Raw genomic sequence first — 18,343 nt, forward strand, 5'->3', positions numbered from 1 at the left:
GCGCATGGCACCAGAGGAAACTGTCAGCTGTTTTAAATAGCTGGCAGTTCTTCTAGGCGCTATGAGCCCCTTCAAGAGTAGGTGGGGGACAAAAGATTTCATCCACTCCCCCAACTCCAGGCCAATCAGGGTCTGTGGGCAGGGGAACATGGGAAGTTTCATGGTCCTGCCCCTTCCAGGCAACCCAGGACCACTTCACAAATTTATACTTCAAGTAATACACACAAGTAATTCACAAATTTGTGAAGTGGTCCCTCTTCACAAATTATTGCCCAGCCCTGACCTACACACATCATATTGCAGAACCAGGGCCTGAATCTAGACATTATGTGTAGAATGTAATTACAGACACAGAAGGAAGGACATGCTTTAACTGTAACCCAATAATCTACCATAAAGCATTTCTAGGTATTCTTTTTTACATAGATGGATGAGAAAAACAATATTTTTTTTCAGATTAACCTACCTCTTGTTCTTCTTGACTTCCAAATGTATCAACAAAAATTCCACATATGGCACAGATATGGGCCTTTCTTACTTGTAAAGCAGATTCATATCCAGCTGGAACAAACTTCAGAAAGTATTGAAGTATGTGACACAAAGCAGCTTTCAACTTGTCCGACTGAAGAAGTCTAAGCACATCAGCTGCAAAGAGAACTCGAAGTTTCTCTAACAGCATATTTAAGTAGACAGATTCAATATTTACATAAGAATCTGCTTCAAAAGGAAATAACGTCCTCACCAAGAGTAACAGTGGTTCTCCAAAGAGTTCTAATTTTCCAACATCCATTTCAAGTAGTGACTGTAAGATTCCAAAAAAGACTGTGAAGAAAATGCTGGCAGGCTGTTCTGGAGGCCCTCCTAACTGGATCAATTTTATTAAAAGATTCAAGGCTAAAACTTTATTTTTTGGTCTACCATACTCCAACAGGGAACAGCCTATCCCCCACAGAATAAGGTCCTCTCTCGCAAAAAACACATCAGAAACAATGTCAATCAGAATAGTCATTAATGTAATTTCCAAGTATTCCACATCATGCATGTCCATCAACTGTAATGTGGCTGAGCTTAAATAACCTAGATTTTCATTTGTCTTACTTAAAAACCTGTTTACCACCACTGGCCAGACTACCAAGTTCTTCTGAGGTTGTCGCTGTATATTTCTTTCATGCAAAAAAATCAGATCTTGGAAAAGTTGCAGTATATCTTTTGTCAGCACTTCAAAAACAGTGTAGCTTTTCGCTTTAAAAAGAAACAGGAGAGAGCAGATAACATCACAAATATTCTTGTGTAATGTGTGACAGTTTGGAGCTGCAGCAATTCGTAGAAGCCTTGTTATAATCCAATTACTAAATTCTAAGTGGAAAAAGAAACACAAAGAAAGGAATTTTTGTGATTCATATGGAGTGTTGCCAGTTTTACCGATTGGGTGCCATTTGCAGCAACATTGTCTGAGAGAGTTGACAACCCTACAAAGCTTATGCTAAAACATTTACCATTTAGAGACACCTATTAAAATAATGTTTCACTAACTACTATACCTAATCCTCACACCCTACCAACGATGATATGAGTATAACTGGCAACAGTAAATTATAGACAGGAAAGGCCAGAATAACAAGGACACTTGTCCAAAACATCCATCTCACGACAAAGCCCATGGCCAATAGCCTATTCCAACAGGTTCTTTCCTTCACTATGGCTACTCTAAGTGGTCCCTGCTTCTTAGGCATGTAGCTCATTACCCTGACAGCCCACCAGTTTTCAGCAACTAGCCTGCCCTGCAACACAGAGCTGTTCTTGATTTCATGTAAGAAAATTTCCATCCCTTAAGCTCTGTTGTAACCACATACGGTCTCTTTTTCTTCCAGGAATGGGGCTTTCTCTGAGAAGGATTCAGAAAGAGAAACTGAATCACAACTGCAAGAACTGATTTTGGGCCAAGACATCTGCCTCAATACTAAGGTTGTTAAAATGTATTTATTTGTGTAAACATGTACCCGCTGAAATTTTACATAGGAGGAAGGTGGGAGCACTGGCTTCCTGCGAGCACCAGCTCTCATTTCCCCTCACACACCCTGTGCTGCTGTCTCTGTGTGGGAAGGAGGGCAGGCAGCTTTGGAGGTGCTGGCACATGCAGGGAACCAACTTAAAAGCTGACTCCCCATGTGTACTGGCTCCTGTCTCTCCCCCACCACTGCTTCTGATACAGAGGCAGTGGGGGAAGGGAGCTGAAAGTTGTGTGTAACCAAGAGGGTTAACCAAAGAGCCCAGGCTCATCGGTTAACTGTGTACTTGGATACACGTTTACGTCCCTACTCAATATATGCTCCCAACAGCTAAAGATTCTTCTTCTGTCTCTTTGGCATGCCACCTCTTAGTGTGCTTATCAAAACACAGAAAATTAACACTCCCAGATAGGAGCTGACCAGTGTTTCTATGGACAAACAACAGGGATGAATAAGAGGGTCAAATTCTGGCTTTGGATATGTGTTATTCAAGCCATATGTGCAGAATTCAAATGCATCACATAGTTATCAGGGCTCGATAAACTGCGGCAAAAACCACTCGCCAGCCCCACACTGTGCATGTGCACACCGCCGGTGAACGGGGCGACCGGCTGAAATCTACTCGCCACGAGCGAGTAGATAAGCGGATTTGTCGAGCCCTGACAGTTATAATAAGCTATCAAATATCTGTTTAATTTACAACATGCAAAACAAACCTGTGAAAGAGCAAAAATTGGAAAGCAGATTTTTGTGTTATCTTCTGGGTATAATACTGTATTGAAATTTAATAGGTTATTTACATGCTTAAATTCACCCAAAGTGTATCAGCAAACTCACCAATGCAACTACACTCAGTTTCCTGATGATTTTCACTCACATTTACAAACATAAGGGGGGAAGATTTCATGATGTGTTGAATAAAATCAAGAAGCATCACAGAACTTGGCTGAGAATCAGTTTTCTTGACAAGTTCCAAAGCAACTGAAAAGAAGATAAATATTCACATTACAACTGCACCTTAGTAACTTCAAACTTAAAGGAAAGAAAACATTTCCATTATGGCAGGGGTTCTCAAACTGTGGGTCAGGACACAAAGTGGGTTGCAACTCTGTTTTAATGGGGTCACCAAGGCTGACTTAAACTTGCTGGGGCCTAGGACCAAACCTAAAGACTGAGCCCCACTGTCCAGGGCTGAAGTGGAAACATTTGAGTTTCAGCCCAGGGTGGCAGGTCCTTAGATGGGGTTGCAGTCCTTTGACTTGCCCCACCTGCCACCAGAAGCAGTGGGGCTTGGGCTTTGGTCCCGGCAACTGGGGCAGCAGTGGTCAGGAATGCACAGGCTCTGTACCCTATTCCCTCCTAAGGTTGTATAATAATTTTCATTGTCAGAAGTGGGTTATAGTTCAATGAAGTTTAAGAATCCCTGCACTATGGAAACTACTGTCATGCAACACAATATGGATTTTGTGTAGTTATAAATCAAGAGAATATATCATTATTATATGCTCACAATATACATTTTCTCAACTGTAAATACTGTAATCTACAGAATGTCACATTAACATATATGAAAAATTCATATATATAAACAATGTATTTATCTTAAATGAAGATCTGCTGTTTTCCCCAACCCCACCAGGAGGAAAGTTAAAGAAATCCAAGTAGAAAACATGGTAAAAATTATTCCAAAAATGAAAGAAATGTCAGGCACCTCTCGCCACCCTCACAGCCTGTTGTATCTAATATATGTAATGAAATAAGTATGAAATCCTAGATTATCCCATAGTTTTCTTGCACAATCAACCAAAAAACTCTAGCCCACAAATCTTATATTCAAGGTCCACAGGCTATCTCCAGCGAGAGCAATCGTGTAATCCAGCCTGGGAATCCCAGTGGACCGGGGTTGTCCATTCCCTTCCCCCAATCCCACATCATCCTACCCTCCCACTACCATAACACTCCATCCCTTGAGGGATTAACAGGGTGGAGGGGGAGACCTGGCGTGGCAGCAGCGGAGCCTTGCAGAATGAGGAAGTGCAGGGACACCCGACCAGTGCTGCCCCTCCATGCCAGGCCCTCTCCCTTCTAGTGATCCCTGAGGCTACGTCCCATGCCAGGGTGCCATGGGAGGGCAGGGCGGGACAATGACAGGAAGTGGCGGGGTTTGGGTAGATGGGAACAGAGCGCCCACCAACCAGGACTCCTGGCCAGATTGCACAACTGTTCTGGACAGGGATTGCCTGCAGGCCACAAGTCTGAAACCCCTGCTCTAACACCATCATTACACCAGTTCAGATTTTTATAAAGCCTCATAATTTATAGAAAAAAAAACAGGAGAGAAGTTATTTACACTATATTCTTGGATCAGACAGCAATTAAGTTACCAAAAGATTTATATATCAGAGGGGTAGCCGTGTTAGTCTGGATCTGCACCTGTGGCACCTTATAGACTAACAGGTGTATTGGAGCATAAGCTTTCGTGGGCAAAGACCCACTTCGTCACATGCATCTGACGAAGAGGGTCTTTGCCCACGAAAGCTTATGCTCCAATATATCTGTTAGTCTATAAGATGCCACAGGACTCCTGGTCGCTTTTGCAAAGGATTTATGTGATAATTTCCATGTATTCAGAAGCAACATTCAGAGCAGATTTTTTTTTTAAGTATTAATAAAAAAATAGGGAGATACAATAAAAGACCTCAATCACCTCATGTGCCTCAAGAAATACCAAACCAGTTTATTAAGCAAAGAGCCATTTCTAAATTACTGGATGAGATTGTTTCCCTGATATTCTGTTAATTCACACTAATAAGTAAGAACATAAGAATCTAAGAATGGCCGTACTGGGTCAGACCAAAGGTCCATCTAGCCCAGTAGCCTGTCTGCCGACAGTGGCCAGCACCAGGTGCCCCAGAGAGGGTGGACCGAAGACAATGATCAAGTGATTTGTCTCCTGCCATCCCTCTCCAGCCTCTGACAAACAGAGGCCAGGGACACCAATTCTATCCTCTGGCTAATAGCCTTTTATGGACCTACCCTCCAGGAAATTATCTAGCTTCTCTCTAAACTCTGTTATAGTCCTAGCCTTCACAGCCTCCTCTGGCAAGGAGTTCTACAGGTTGACTACACGCTGTGTGAAGAAGAACTTTCTTTTATTCGTTTTAAACCTGCTACCCATTAATTTTATTTGGTGTCCTCTAGTTCTTCTATTATGGGAACCAATAAATAACTTTTCTTTATCCACCCTCTCCACACCACTCATGATTTTATATACCTTTATCATATCCCCCCTCAGTCTCCTCTTTTCTAAACTGAAAAGTCCCAGTCTCTTTAACCTCTCCTCATATGGGACCTGTTCCAAACCCCTAATCTTTTTAGTTGCCCTTTTCTGAACCCTTTCCAAGGCCAAAATATCTTTTTTGAGGTGAGGAGACCACATCTGTACACAGTATTCAAGATGTGGGCGTACCATAGTTTTATATAGGGGCAGTAACATATTCTGTGTCTTATTTTCTATCCCCCTTTCTTAATAATTCCTAGCATCTTATTTGCCTTTTTGACCGCCACTGCACACTGTGTGGAAGTTTTCAGAGAACTGTCCACAATAACTCCAAGATCTCTTTCTTGATTTGTCGTAGCCAAATTAGCCCTCTTCATACTGTACGTATAGTTGGGGTTATTTTTCCCGATGTGGATAAGTGTAAAGTAATGCACATTAAATTTCATTTGCCATTTTGCTGCCCAATCGCTCAGTTTGGTGAGATCTTTTTGGAGTCCCTCACAGTCTGCTTCTGTCTTGACTATCCTAAACAGTTTTGTATCATTCGCAAACTTTACCACCTTACTGCTTACCTCTTTCTCCAGATTATTTATGAATAAGTTGAAAAGGATTGGTCTCAGGACTGACCATTGGGGGACACCACTAGTTACCCCTCTCCATTCTGAAAATATACCATTTATTCCTACCCTTTGAATAAAAGTAGCAGCCCTACTATGAATTAATATTAAAATAATACAGATAACAGCATTCTAAAATTAAAAACTAAACTACAAATATCCACATACGAACTCAATCCTGCAAATCCTTTTTATGTGAGTATTCATGATCTGTAGGGCCCTACAAACATAACAGCTGTAAAGAACATATCACAGACCATGAAATCAGCCTTTCCCTGTGAAATCTGCTCTCCCTTTTTGTTGGGAGCTCCTAGGTGCTAATCCAGGGCTTCTAGATGCTAGTCTGGACATACTGGGAAGCGACAGTTGTCTCCAGCTCCAAACACCTTTGGGCACCAAGCTTGGGGCTTTCCCTCCAGAGGCTCCTGCTGGGCTGGGGGCGTCTGCTCCCATTGTTTACAGCTAGAGCAACCCAGGCTCTTGTCCTCTACGTCCCACCTGGCATCTCGTGCCACAGCTCGGGGCACCAAGCTTGGGGCTTCCTCTCCTGGCAGCTCCTGGAGCTAGGGGCTTTTGCTCCTGTCGGCTGCAGATGAGGCATCCTAGCTCCAACTAGGGTTTGGGGATGGGCTTCTCCCCCACCCCTATCCAAGGGGGCCCAGGCTTTGGACTTTTGTTATTTGTTGCTACAGCTGGAGTTCAGGGGACACCACAACAGTCCAACCAAGAACTAGGGCTTCTGTCCCACTGTAGCCACTCCAGCCATGACCCATGACACATTCTGGGCTTCTTTCCCCAGTGGCTCTGGCCAGGGCTAAGAATTTGTGTTCCTGCTACCCCTTACCCAAGGCTGAGGCAATCCAGGCTCAAGACTGCCTGGGATCAAGGCTTCAGCCATGGGGTTGCATCTGAGGCTCTGGGCAGCTGTAATCAGAGTGTCTTCCTCTCTTGCTGAGATTTGGGATAACCCAGTTAGGGCATCCACCCTGGGGTGTCTTCTGGCACTGGGTCACCGATTTCTCCGGGAGCCCCCAAACTGACTGGGGACCTTGACTTAATCTGTCAGTGGCCTAGACCAGCAGACAGGAGCCCCTGGGTGGGTGCTCCTAGCAGCTGGGGGGAGCTCCTATCCACATCCTTCTGTGGAAACCTCCTATAAGTACAGGAAATATAAAGGCTGCAGCCTCAGCAGCATAGAAGTGAGGTGGCAATCTTGGGAACAACTCCACAACAACTTTGCAACCCTCCACAATCTCATTTTGGATCACGACTTCCACAGTTACAACACCATGACATTTCAGATGTAAACATCTGAAATTATGAAACTGACCAATTTTAAAACCCTCTAACCATGAAATTGACTAAAATGGACCATGAATTTGGTAGGATCCACAAGTCAGGATTTGCAGGATTTCGACTTCAAAACTACATTTTACAATGCAGAAACCTTTATTTGTAATGCATCATTTATTCTGACAATTATAGTTTAGGTTTAAATATACTTTTTATATTATGTTAATAAGTACTTTGTTATATATTTTATAAATAAGCAACACAAAACCTTATTGTATTACTAAATCTGTGTTGAAATGAGAGGAAGTCTATGAGAAGTTTTTGATGAGAATGTACAAAATGCAGATTAAAAGGGTTCTATTGGGTTCTACTATATTTGAAAGAAAAGGATATGCCACTAAAAACCCGCTTTACTTACCAACATCTACATCTGTAAGTATTCTGTCAATGAACTGGCAAAGAATTTGTCTCGGTTTTTGCACAACAGTATTATATTCCTCTGGACTAGCACTGAAATTAAAAACAAAGAGCGATAAATAGCTATAGTTATAAAATGTATATTACCACCTGAATATCTTTTCATCTTAAAACAGGTCTGAGCAAAATATGGCCTGTGTGTCAGATCCGGCCCACCAAGCCACCAGTTCCAGCCCGCGGAGGCACCAAGGAACCTCAGGCAGGCTTCCCTGCTTGCCCCACAGCCCTACGCACCATACAGAAACACAGCTGCTGGGCTCTGTTTCAAAACTGATGGGGAGGGAGGAAACTTCACAAGGTGCCCCCAATCTCCAGCACAATCCCATTGGCTGATTTCTGGTCAGAAATCAGCTAATGGGAGCTGCTTGTTTGAATAACAGGCAGCCAAAAAGAACCACGTCCCCTGTCCTCAGCTCAATTATTCACTGAAGCACATGGCCAGGCAAGCAGGCAGGCTGGCTGGGAAACGTTTTAAGCTCTACAAGCCTTAGCCCTGCACGCAGGCAGGCAGGCTGGCACGGCTGCTGGCTGGTAAGTCTCCTGGCCACAACCTGCCTCTGGCACCCCAACCCCTCCATACCCCAACCCTTTACTCTCCCACTCAACATACCCAAACCCTCTGCGCCCCGCCCCCACTGCAGCCATACCCCCTCCAAGATCTGGCATCCCAATCTCATGCCTCAAATCACAATTCCTTTCTAACTTAGGTTACATCCCAAACCCCTGCACACCAGTCACCTGCCTTAGGTCACAACCATCTACTTCACCCAAACTCCCTCCCAGACTCTAATCTCCCTCCTGTATCCCAATCCCTTACTCCAAGCGCCCTTCTGCAAACAACCTTCATCCCAGACCCTATGTCTACTCCATTAATATCATGGAAGAGAGCAGCCCTTGATCACTTTCCAAAATCTTGGAGTGTCCCCTCCCGTCAAAAAATATTGCCTACCCCTGTCTTAAACTAAGAAGAGCAGTTATGTAAAATGTCTGAGCAATAAATATTATACAATGAATTTGGAATTGGGTCCCTCTATAAGTCTTTAAAATTAGAAAAACTTTTTATTTTCTTTTTTGCTGACCACTATATAACCAATCCAAACAACTGAATCATAGTTTTTAAAGTACTAGGTTTTACAAAGTACTAAATTTTTGCTGAAAAAGTATTTTGATTTATTTTCAACCTGCCTCTAGTTCATGAGAATATTTATAGTCATGTGGAGATGGGCTGATTTACACTAAATGTTGACAGCATCTACAGAGAAGTTAAATAGCAGAAAAAAGTTAAAGCTACCGTTTCATAACAGGAATTACTGAAGCTGTTCAACTGACTGTGCACAGTAAGGATGTTAAATTTCAGTTAACTGAATTGCAGTTTACCAGTCGATAGGCACCTCCTTATTCCTCCTCTGAAATGTACAAGAGACCCCTATGGGAACTCCTGCTGACTCTGGGCTGCATGAGAAAGTCCCGCTGACTCTGGGCTGCATGCAGGTGTACCTGCTTTGAAATGTACAAGAGTCCCCAGTGGGGGCTATTGTGCATTTCAAAGCCATGGAACCTGAGGTCAGCGGGGGACTCCCCAACTGACCCCAGGTTCCGTGCAGCACCTCCCCAGAACCCGGAGTAAGCTGGGGACTCCCCAGCTGATCCCAGGTTCTGCTGAAATGCTGTGCAGAGTCCAGGATCAGCTGGGGAGTCCCCAGCTGACTCCAGGCTCCACAGCGCTGCCTGTTTAAAACGCCACCTCAGCATTTCAAAGGGGCAGCGCTGCACAGCTGAGCCCGGGATCAGTTGTGTGGCAGCTGCCCCTTTGAAATGCCACCTCCGCATGGCATTTCAGTGGAACCCAGGATCAGCTGGGGATTCCACAGCTGATCCCAAGTTCCGAGCAGCATTTCCCCAGCTGACCCGGGGCTCCAAGGAGCTTCAGCGTTTTAAATGGGCAGCGCCACACAGCTGAGCCATGGATCAGCTGTGCAGTGGCTGCCCCTTTGAAATGCTGCCATGGGGTTTCAAAGCGGCAGCCCCGCACAGCTGATCCCCAGCTCAGCTGTGCAGAGGTGCCACTTTGAAGTACCCCTTCTTCCCTCCACCCTTTGCTGCCTCTATCTGATAGAGGCAGGGGAGGGGGGTCAACTATCTGATAAGCATTTGCTTATTGGATAGTCAATTAGTCCTTAACACCCTTAATGCACAGGATATAGTGATACCAAGTATTCAGCTAAGTGCTTATCCATTCAAATAGTCAGTGGGCAAGTCAAGGTGTGAAACAACAGCACACTAGCTTGCCAAGCATCAAATCACAATGTGGATGCTGCTACTTCACAGTAAAAGCCTAACAAACATGCACAGTATATTAAGCTGAATCTCTCAAGATTTATACTGTGCAGCAGCAGAAAGCTTATGTGTGGTAAGCCTATGAGCTCTCTGAATTCACTCCATGCCTTGCCACCATTAACTTGTAATATAGACAAGGCCTAATTTCAACTTTTGCACTCATGCAACAAGCTGAGATGTATACAATGACAGAAACCTGTAATTCAAATGTAGGGTTTTTTGCATGGTTTCAGTTATGCATGATAAATTAATAAATGGTCTGGTAGCACTTCACAGACTAACAAAACATGTAGATGGTGGTATGAGCTTTTGTGGGCACAGCCCACTTCTTCAGATGACCTGAGTTATGAGCAGGGGATATGAAAACTGGAAATAAATAGGAGAGGGGAAGAGAAAAAAAAAAGAGGCAGGCGGCTGGGGGGAGGGGAACAGGGCATCATTAAGTATCTGGAGAATGGGTAGCTGTGTCTAGAATTAGCTAGTCTCCATCATACTGCTCTCTGTGTGTGATTGGATATTGTTTTATAACATCATGTTGTCCTCTTGCATTTACCTGCTATTTATCGCTCTTAATAAGTGTTTCCTATGAGCTCAAAGAGGAAATGGAAAAAAAATGGCTCAAAAAGCAACATCTCACACGTGAAAAAGCAGAAAAAAAGTGTTAACTTTCTATATTAAAGTGGAAACGTTGTATAGGCTTGCTAAGGGTGAAGATTCATCATCTGTGGATAGGGCTTGTGTGGCCTTAATGAGTTAACCGTACATACAATGAAGAGAAATTATGCAAAAACTGGTGCAAGTGTTGCTACAAGCAACCTAACGGCTGAAAGTGCTGAATGGATTGAGGACCAAAACCAGAAAGCATTCCACTGGATAGGCCAGTAATAAGGGAAAAAAGACAAGATAGTCTATGATAAGTTAAAACAGGATGCTGTATCAACTTTTGGGTACAGCAGGATAGCCAAGGAATCTTTTATAGTCAACAAGGAATGGTTTGAGAGTTTCAAAAGGATATATGGACTACATAATGCCAAATTGGTCAAGCTAAATCTGCAGAGCTTGAAGCAGCCGCAATGTTTCCTCCCAAACTGGCCAAGCTCATAGAGGAGAAAGATTACAAGCTGCAGCAAGTTTTTAACACAGATGAGTGAGACTGGCTTATTTTTGGAAAGGGATGCCAAAGAGTGGTTCTTTCAAAAGATGAGAAATCTACTCCAGGTCTCAAGGCTGCAAAAAATTGACTGACTGTTCTCGTCTGTGGAAATGCAATAAGGGATTTTATGGTACAGCCTTAGAACGCCATGCACTCAAAGACAAACATAAATATCAGCTCCGAGTATTTTGGAGGTCTAATCAAGTGTGCATGGTCACGTTGGATCTTCCTATAGGCTGGTATTTTAATTATTTTGTGCATGAAGTAGAATGCTAGCTGGCATCAAAGAGCCTGGCATTTAAAGTCCTGGATAATGCTCCGGTCCACTCTGCAAGCCTTCAGGTTGTACATTCGAATGTGGAAGAATTTTTTCTGCCTCCAAACACCACATTGCTCCTCCAGCTTCTTGCCCAAGGTGTCACTGAAATTTTTAAAGTTTATTACACTCACTGCACCTTTTGCCTTCTTCTAGATGTTCTGGACAGTGATCCAAGCTTAACCGTGACTACTGCTGGGCAGACTACACCACAGCACAGTGTATTAAAAATATAAGTGTCTCCAGATTAAATACAGTCTTCCACCATCAAGAGAGGTTGGAAAAACCTTGTGACAAAAGGTAGTGAACAATTTTCGTGGATGGCTTCCCCAAAAATGCATTATGACGTGGAGAAATCACAGAGCTGCGTCATGATGTTGAAGGGGAAGGATTTGATGAACTCCAAGCAACAGAAATAGAGTTACTTGAGTCCCACATTACCAAGCTCAAAAAAAAAGAGCTACAGGAGCTAATTCAGTGAATCACTAGTGACGAGGACAGTGAGGAGGTACAAGTGGCACCAAAACTGTAACTGACAATGAAGAATTTGGATAAAGGTTTTCAATTAGCCAAGGAAGTCGAGACTATTTTTTGCTGAGAATCCATACATGGAATTAGGGATGTAAGCAACTAGTCCACTATCCGATAAGCAAATGCTTATCGGATAGTCGACTAGTGATTTGACTGGTTGCTTCCCCTCCTTGCTGCTTCTATCAGAGAGAGGCAGCAAGGGTGGGGAGCAAAATCCGGTGCTGGGGGGTAGCCAGCTTAGAAGCCAGTTCCCCCCAGCACCATCTCCATGGGGAGAAGGGGCAGGCAGGGGTGCAGCAAGGAACTGGCGGCGCTTTCACCTTTGAAATGTAGCAAGAGCAAAGTCTTGCTACATTTCAACAGCAGAAGGCCTGCGGGGAGCCTGGGGCAAGCTGGGGACTGAAGCATTCCCCCACTGGTCCTGAGCTCCCTGCTTTTGAAATGTATAAGAGCCCCAGGAGGGAGCTCAAGGTGGGAGCATGGGGTCAGTGGGGGATTGCTTGAGTCCCCTGCTGGCTATGCTCGCCATGGTGCTTCCGCCTTTAAAAAGTAGCAAGAATTGGCAAGGCTCTTGCTACATTTCTAAGGCAGAGGAACCTTTATCAATTAAACAAATAGTTGATGCAAATTAGATCTAAATTTATCATCCTTATATGGAACGTAGCTTGAAATTCAAGAGAGCTGAGGGTGCACTTGCTCCTTACAGGGAAGTTTACAAAGATATGCAGAAGAAAACCAATTTGACTTATCACCAATTTTCTTCATGTCTGCTGTTATCAACTCCATCCCCCAGCCCTGGCTCTGCTTCAGCCCTAGTATCTCCAGGTGGGCAGTGAGTTTGAGGGTTTCCCCTACTCAGTGCACGTTCCTGGTGCTCTACCTGGGGAGGAGGATCAGGGCACAGGGGCTTAGCCATTTTGCCCAGCCTTCCTACTAGGGAGCAGGTTCAGTTCAAGAGGACTTGCCAGTTCCATCTGCCCAGAGAGTGGGGTCAGGTCTTATTCTTACCCGACTCCATCCACCCAGCATTCCAGGGAGCAAGTAAACCACCATGCCCTGACAGTGCTCCCCAGTTGCACCATCAGGGTGGCAGGCAGAATGAGGTGAGCTCCCTATTCTGTTCCCCAGCAGCAACACAAGGCAGGGAGAGCAGGGTGATTGGAATAGGGAACAGCCTCCATAATGTGACTGGGATTTTTCAGCTTTGAAGAGACAATTAACAGGGGGATATTATTTAGGTCTATAAAATCATGACTGGTGTTGATAAAGCAAATAAAGAAGCACTATTTATTACTTCTCATAACACAAAAAGTAGGGGTCACCAAATGAAGTTAATATGAAGCAAGTTTAAAATAAACAAAAGGAAGATTTTTTTTCCCTCACACAATTGACAGTCCACATGTAGAAGTTTTTGCCAGAGTATGTTGTGAAGCTACACTATTACAGGGGTCAAAAAAGAACTAGAGAAATTAATGGAAGACAGGTCCATCAATAGCTATTAGCCAGGATGGGCAGGGATGGCATTCCTAGCCTTTATTTGCCAAAAGTGGAGACGGATCACTTGGTGATTATCCATTCTGTTTGTTTCCTCCTGGGCACCTGGCACTGACTAAAGTCAGATGATAGGATAACTGAGCTTGACGGACCTTTTGCCTATTATGGCCATTCTTATGTTATGTTCTCATCATATCAAGTTCATCCTCAAATCAGTAATGGCAAGGTTAAATTTCTTAACATTTTAAAATAAAAACTGCACTGCATAAGTTAGGGAGTTCATCCTGTGAGCCTGGAACTTAAGCCCTTATTTCCCATGGACTTTGGATATCATTTTATACAGTTTTTATTTGCAGTGTTTTTTCAAGAACATAGCCACCCTGTAAACTGAGGTTTGACTAAATCAAGACACCATTTTCCATAAGCATCCTACATACAAGTTATGAGAGAAGCAAGGATTGTCCAGTACTGCACCGGGATGCAGAACTGGTTTAAATAGCTGGCTTTGTCTGTCTTGTCACGTGACCTAGAACAACTTAGCCCCACTGCATCTTAATTTTCCTCTCTGTAACAGTACGAATAATACTTAGCATTGTTGGGAGACTAAACCATTAGCATTTCTCACGTGCTGAGACACTGCAGTGAGCGAGCATCACAAATAAGCCTATAAACAAGCAAGTGGTGCAAAGAGCTTTGCAGAGTTCAACACCACAACGTGACCAGTAAAACAGCAGCAGAGACAGTCAGCGGCTCAGACTCTGGAAAAGGTTCCGCACATTTGGAAGCGAACGGAGCAGACGAGGCCAACGCTCGCGAGGGGGTTTTGTTGTTTCGAGCAGCACGTAAAATGCCATTTCTTGTTGTGTTACTAGCACCGCGTGCAAGCCACCGCCACAGCCTGCGCGCCCCGCTGCCAGGGCTCACGAGGAAGTCAAGCTACCGCTCTGCTCTAAGCCCAGCTGGGGGGCAACCCAGACATGTCGGAGCTGCCGCAGGCTCCTGGCTCTGAGCGGCGCGGGGCCGCTGCAGACCTACCTGCCCAGCTCCCTGAGGGCTGGGATCATAGAGGCCAGCTCCAGGCCCTGCTCGGCCATTGCGGTTAAACAGCCCCGGCTCAGCGGCAGGCCCCCGCACTCCTCTCAGAGGCGGGAAAGCGAGCTGTGGATGGTGGCCGGCTGGACTCAAAACGCCTCAGTTCATAGCAGGGCGTAGCGCAAACGCGTCCTCCTTTGCTCCGCGGCAGGGGCTGGCTTGGCTGATCAGTTGCTGTGACGCGCCGCGCACGCAGCTTTACTTCAGCCAAGAGCAATACGATTTATTTTAGACGGCTGAAGATAGCATTGCACAGGCTAGGAAGGCTGCAGAGGAAACACTCTTTAACGACTACGTAATTAACCCCCCGCTGATAATGCGCTACGGATCAGCAACGCGCTGACTCCAGGAGTTGTACATTCAGGTTTTAGTAATGCAGAAATAACATATTCGCTAGGCAGTGTATTCACCGCAATTGCACAAATCCGCATGCTGACCGATATATTTTATTGCTAGGGAGATGCCCACACGCCAGTGTCTCAAGTACACTGAATGCAATGGCAGTCTTCCTTTTCATTCACTCCACTACCGTGCAAACGGTATTTGAAGCTATTCAACCCAGATACTGTTTACAAGTATTACGTATTTATTCACCTGATCTAAAACTCAGGGTGTTTGTTTCCTGGTTTTAATTAGCCCTCGAGAGATTCGTCACTGCCAACAGCAGCCTATGAACTTTGCGGGGATCACGTGTGTAAAACTAAAAGAGGGAAGGAAAAGGATCACAAACCAAGAGATTAATCACGGAAGCCAGATTTTGGAACTAATCATCAATAGCATGTTTCTCAATCATGAGCTTTTCCCCTCCGTAGCTGTGGAGTCTAGTAATGGTAGAGGAGTGAGGTAAACTTGGCTCTAACATTAGATCTCATCGTGGCTAATTATGAAAAGATCATAGAATCATAATCATAGAATACTAGGACTGGAAGGGACCTGGAGAGGTCATCGAGTCCAGTCCCCTACCTCCATGGCAGGACCCAGTACATGGCAAAGATCCTTCCAGTGAACAGCCGACTCACAGTACAGCGCTAAATAGGAGGAGCTCCCCCAGGAGATTTAACACGGAGGAAAAGTCCTAAAATTCAAGGCTGGCTTTAGGCACCGGTAACGGGACCGAGATGCCAGCTGTAAGGGTCTCTGAGTTATGAGTTCCTACCAGTATGGGCCCTGATCCAGGACTGTGTTGGCTCATCTCTCTAATCTCCACTGCAGCGCAGCGAGGGACCCGCCCGCTTCTCCTCTCTCAGTGCCCTGAATGGGGGCGTGGACCCTGTGTCACCCCATGGCCCGGTTTCTTCAGCTACGACGCTGTTTAATAAAGACACGGGACACTGATAGCTTGAGAGGGCCGTGCCACTGAGTCCTGCCCATCCCTCGGGAGGGAGCTCGCCACTCGGAACCGAGCCCATCTCCCGGGACGCAATGGGATTGGTCTGGGCAGCTGCCTGTCCCGCGGATGTTCGACTGCTCCCGGCAGCAGGTGTCTTCTAGTTCGCAGCAAGTATTGTAGCCGCGGCTGGCGCAGACGCTGCAACCCGAGCAGTAGGAGGGGCCGGTACAAGACCAGCGTCAGGTAGGGGTCTGGCACATACCTTGTGACAATTGTACCGTTCTACTTTTTTTTTTTGGAGGGGACGGGCAGGTAGAGTGGGAGAGAGAATGGGGGTTTCCTTGGCTTTGCTGACAAAGATGCATTTAATGTGGTTCCCAGAATATCTCTGGCACTGTTGTTCAACTTTACGCTTTTTTACAATTCATTGTAGCCAGCCGGCTGAAGCTTTCTTTGGCAGGAAAGATATTCTAGAATAGATATTCTAGAATAGATTATATTCCAATCTATTTAAAGTATTCAGGTTATTCTTAAATTCACGTGTTAGTAGTTTTAAACAGACTTTAACACATAAAGTATGAAACAATAAAATACCTAAAAGCTAGAGACCCATCCACTCTCACCTTGACAACCTGCTTTCTCACAGCAGACATCAAAATAAAGGTATATTTTAATAGAGTAAATAGGTTATGATGGAGAATATGGAGTTCTGAGGAGTCATATATTGCCCTACATAGACAGTCTGCAGGATATGGAAACAAAGGAGTTCTTCAGCTTACTGTGTCTCTAAATGCAGATATTAATAGCCAGGAGACTAGGGAAAGGGAAATTGTAGTTTTGATTTGGCTTTCCAAATTGGGAGCTACTGTCTTTGTTGTGTTTGTTTTCAAGCCTATGAACCTTTTGCCTGCATTGTTTATAGGGATGCATGTAAGCACAGGCTGAAATAAAATCCTTTTTTTGGATTCTGTTTCTGTGGCCAGTTTCCCAATTCTGAAGCATTAATGTTGTATGTAAAACAGATAAAAAAATGAAATCAATGTGCTTATGTCCCAGTTTCTGAAGCATTTTAAATGAGTGCTCTTCAAGAAATTGTTGGGAGTTCACTTTTCATTCATAACTTATTTCATTCACACTATTTCCTTCCCATTATATTTAAATATACAGGTAAATTTAAATATTGGTCTGCTTATTCTGTCCTTTCAAGATCTATTTGATAAGAAGAAACTGGGATATTTCAGGAGACTTTCAAGCACACAATTGTTTAACCTTTACATTTTTAATTATTTATTGCAGCATTTACTGCTATGTGAATATATATATACTAACACCTTTAAGTGGCATTACCAGTGTGCAGTTAGAAACCTTAAACTTTGACTGGCGATGGCCAAGTGGCATCAAACTTTGGAATGAAAAGACCAGAAATCAGATTAAACAGAATCAAATTGGTGATTTTTCTGATTCACATATACATTCTGCAAGATTTAAGTTTTAATTTAAAAAAAAATTGTCAACCCTTAGGATTGTGAAAATAACCTTCCAAATGTGAACTGATGCAGCACTGTTTTTCTGAGTCTGCACTTTTGTGTTCAGTTTGTACACAGTGTCAGTTCAAACAGCAACATTATGCATAGTTTAATTGCTGATAATTTTCTGACAAAATCTCGCTATTTTGGGATTGTAGGACCAAGGCGGGTAGAGTATTAACATTTTAAATTCCAACCACAAGCCTAAAGAGGGTGTATAACCCTCCTATGTCAGGCCATAGGATACATATAGCACCACTAGGCTGCAGAAGTGCTTACATAAGTATTTTTCCTTAGAAGCCTCTTAGTCCAGCAATGAAATCACAATAATGCATTTATAACATACATTTCATTGTCATAAATTCGGGATGAGATATAGCTTTATTTTAATACAGGGCCAGCTATGTGCATTTGCAAATTATGTCAATATGTGATACTCTGGCTTTTTTCTGTTAGTCCTTTTCCTATGAAATAGCCTGACCCAAATGTCCACCACAACCAAGTCCTCTAATAAAATATGAAAAAAAAAAAATGTGGGAGGCTAAGTTTTCTCCCATTTATTAAAGCTCTCCCTGACATCTCCTTCCAAGTGATATAACCTGACTGTCAAATCTCCTTTTGCCTACCCTGCCCTATTGTTAAAACTCCCCAATATTCCCCTAATGGCAAGAAACCTTGACCTGCCCAGTACTCAAATCCCAATATGCTAGGTGAGCTATGGAAATCACAGAGGTTCCCCATGTCTCCCACGGTGCCCCACAAAGCCCAGAACCATCCTTGGTTCAGTATCCATTAGCAAAGACTACTAGACAGACAATAAGTGGCTCAGTAACTTCTTTTTTTGCCAAGATTCACTTGTTCTGTCTCTCTTTACTACCTTTCTCATTT

The 18,343-nt window shown here is 44.0% G+C and overlaps 2 protein-coding genes across 4 annotated transcripts in view; one reads left to right on the forward strand and one right to left on the reverse strand.

Moving 5' to 3' along the window:
- Positions 1-14,862, reverse strand: part of ATR (ATR checkpoint kinase) — a 94,885-nt gene extending 80,023 nt beyond the window's left edge. Inside the window, exons 1-4 of one of the 2 annotated variants that reach the window (XR_012906227.1) lie at positions 14,543-14,862; positions 7,618-7,709; positions 2,847-2,990; positions 467-1,356 (exon numbers count right to left, since the gene is read on the reverse strand). Coding sequence is in view for 1 of the 2 variants with exons in the window: in XM_075937650.1 (XP_075793765.1) it covers positions 467-1,356; positions 2,847-2,990; positions 7,618-7,709; positions 14,543-14,601 (1,185 nt within the window). In the remaining variant the exon portion in view is untranslated. The remainder of the gene's footprint in view (positions 1-466; positions 1,357-2,846; positions 2,991-7,617; positions 7,710-14,542) is intronic. The other variant, XM_075937650.1, reaches the window with a different exon arrangement.
- A 489-nt stretch (positions 14,863-15,351) lies between these two features.
- PLS1 (plastin 1) overlaps positions 15,352-18,343 on the forward strand; it is a 91,265-nt gene continuing 88,273 nt past the window's right edge. For both annotated transcript variants that reach the window (XM_006123988.4, XM_006123987.4), the window contains exon 1: positions 15,352-16,172. The gene's annotated coding sequence lies outside the window, so the exon portion shown is untranslated. The remainder of the gene's footprint in view (positions 16,173-18,343) is intronic.

The sequence above is a fragment of the Pelodiscus sinensis genome, chromosome 10 (assembly GCF_049634645.1).
Source record: "Pelodiscus sinensis isolate JC-2024 chromosome 10, ASM4963464v1, whole genome shotgun sequence".
Classification (NCBI taxonomy): Eukaryota; Metazoa; Chordata; order Testudines; family Trionychidae; genus Pelodiscus; species Pelodiscus sinensis.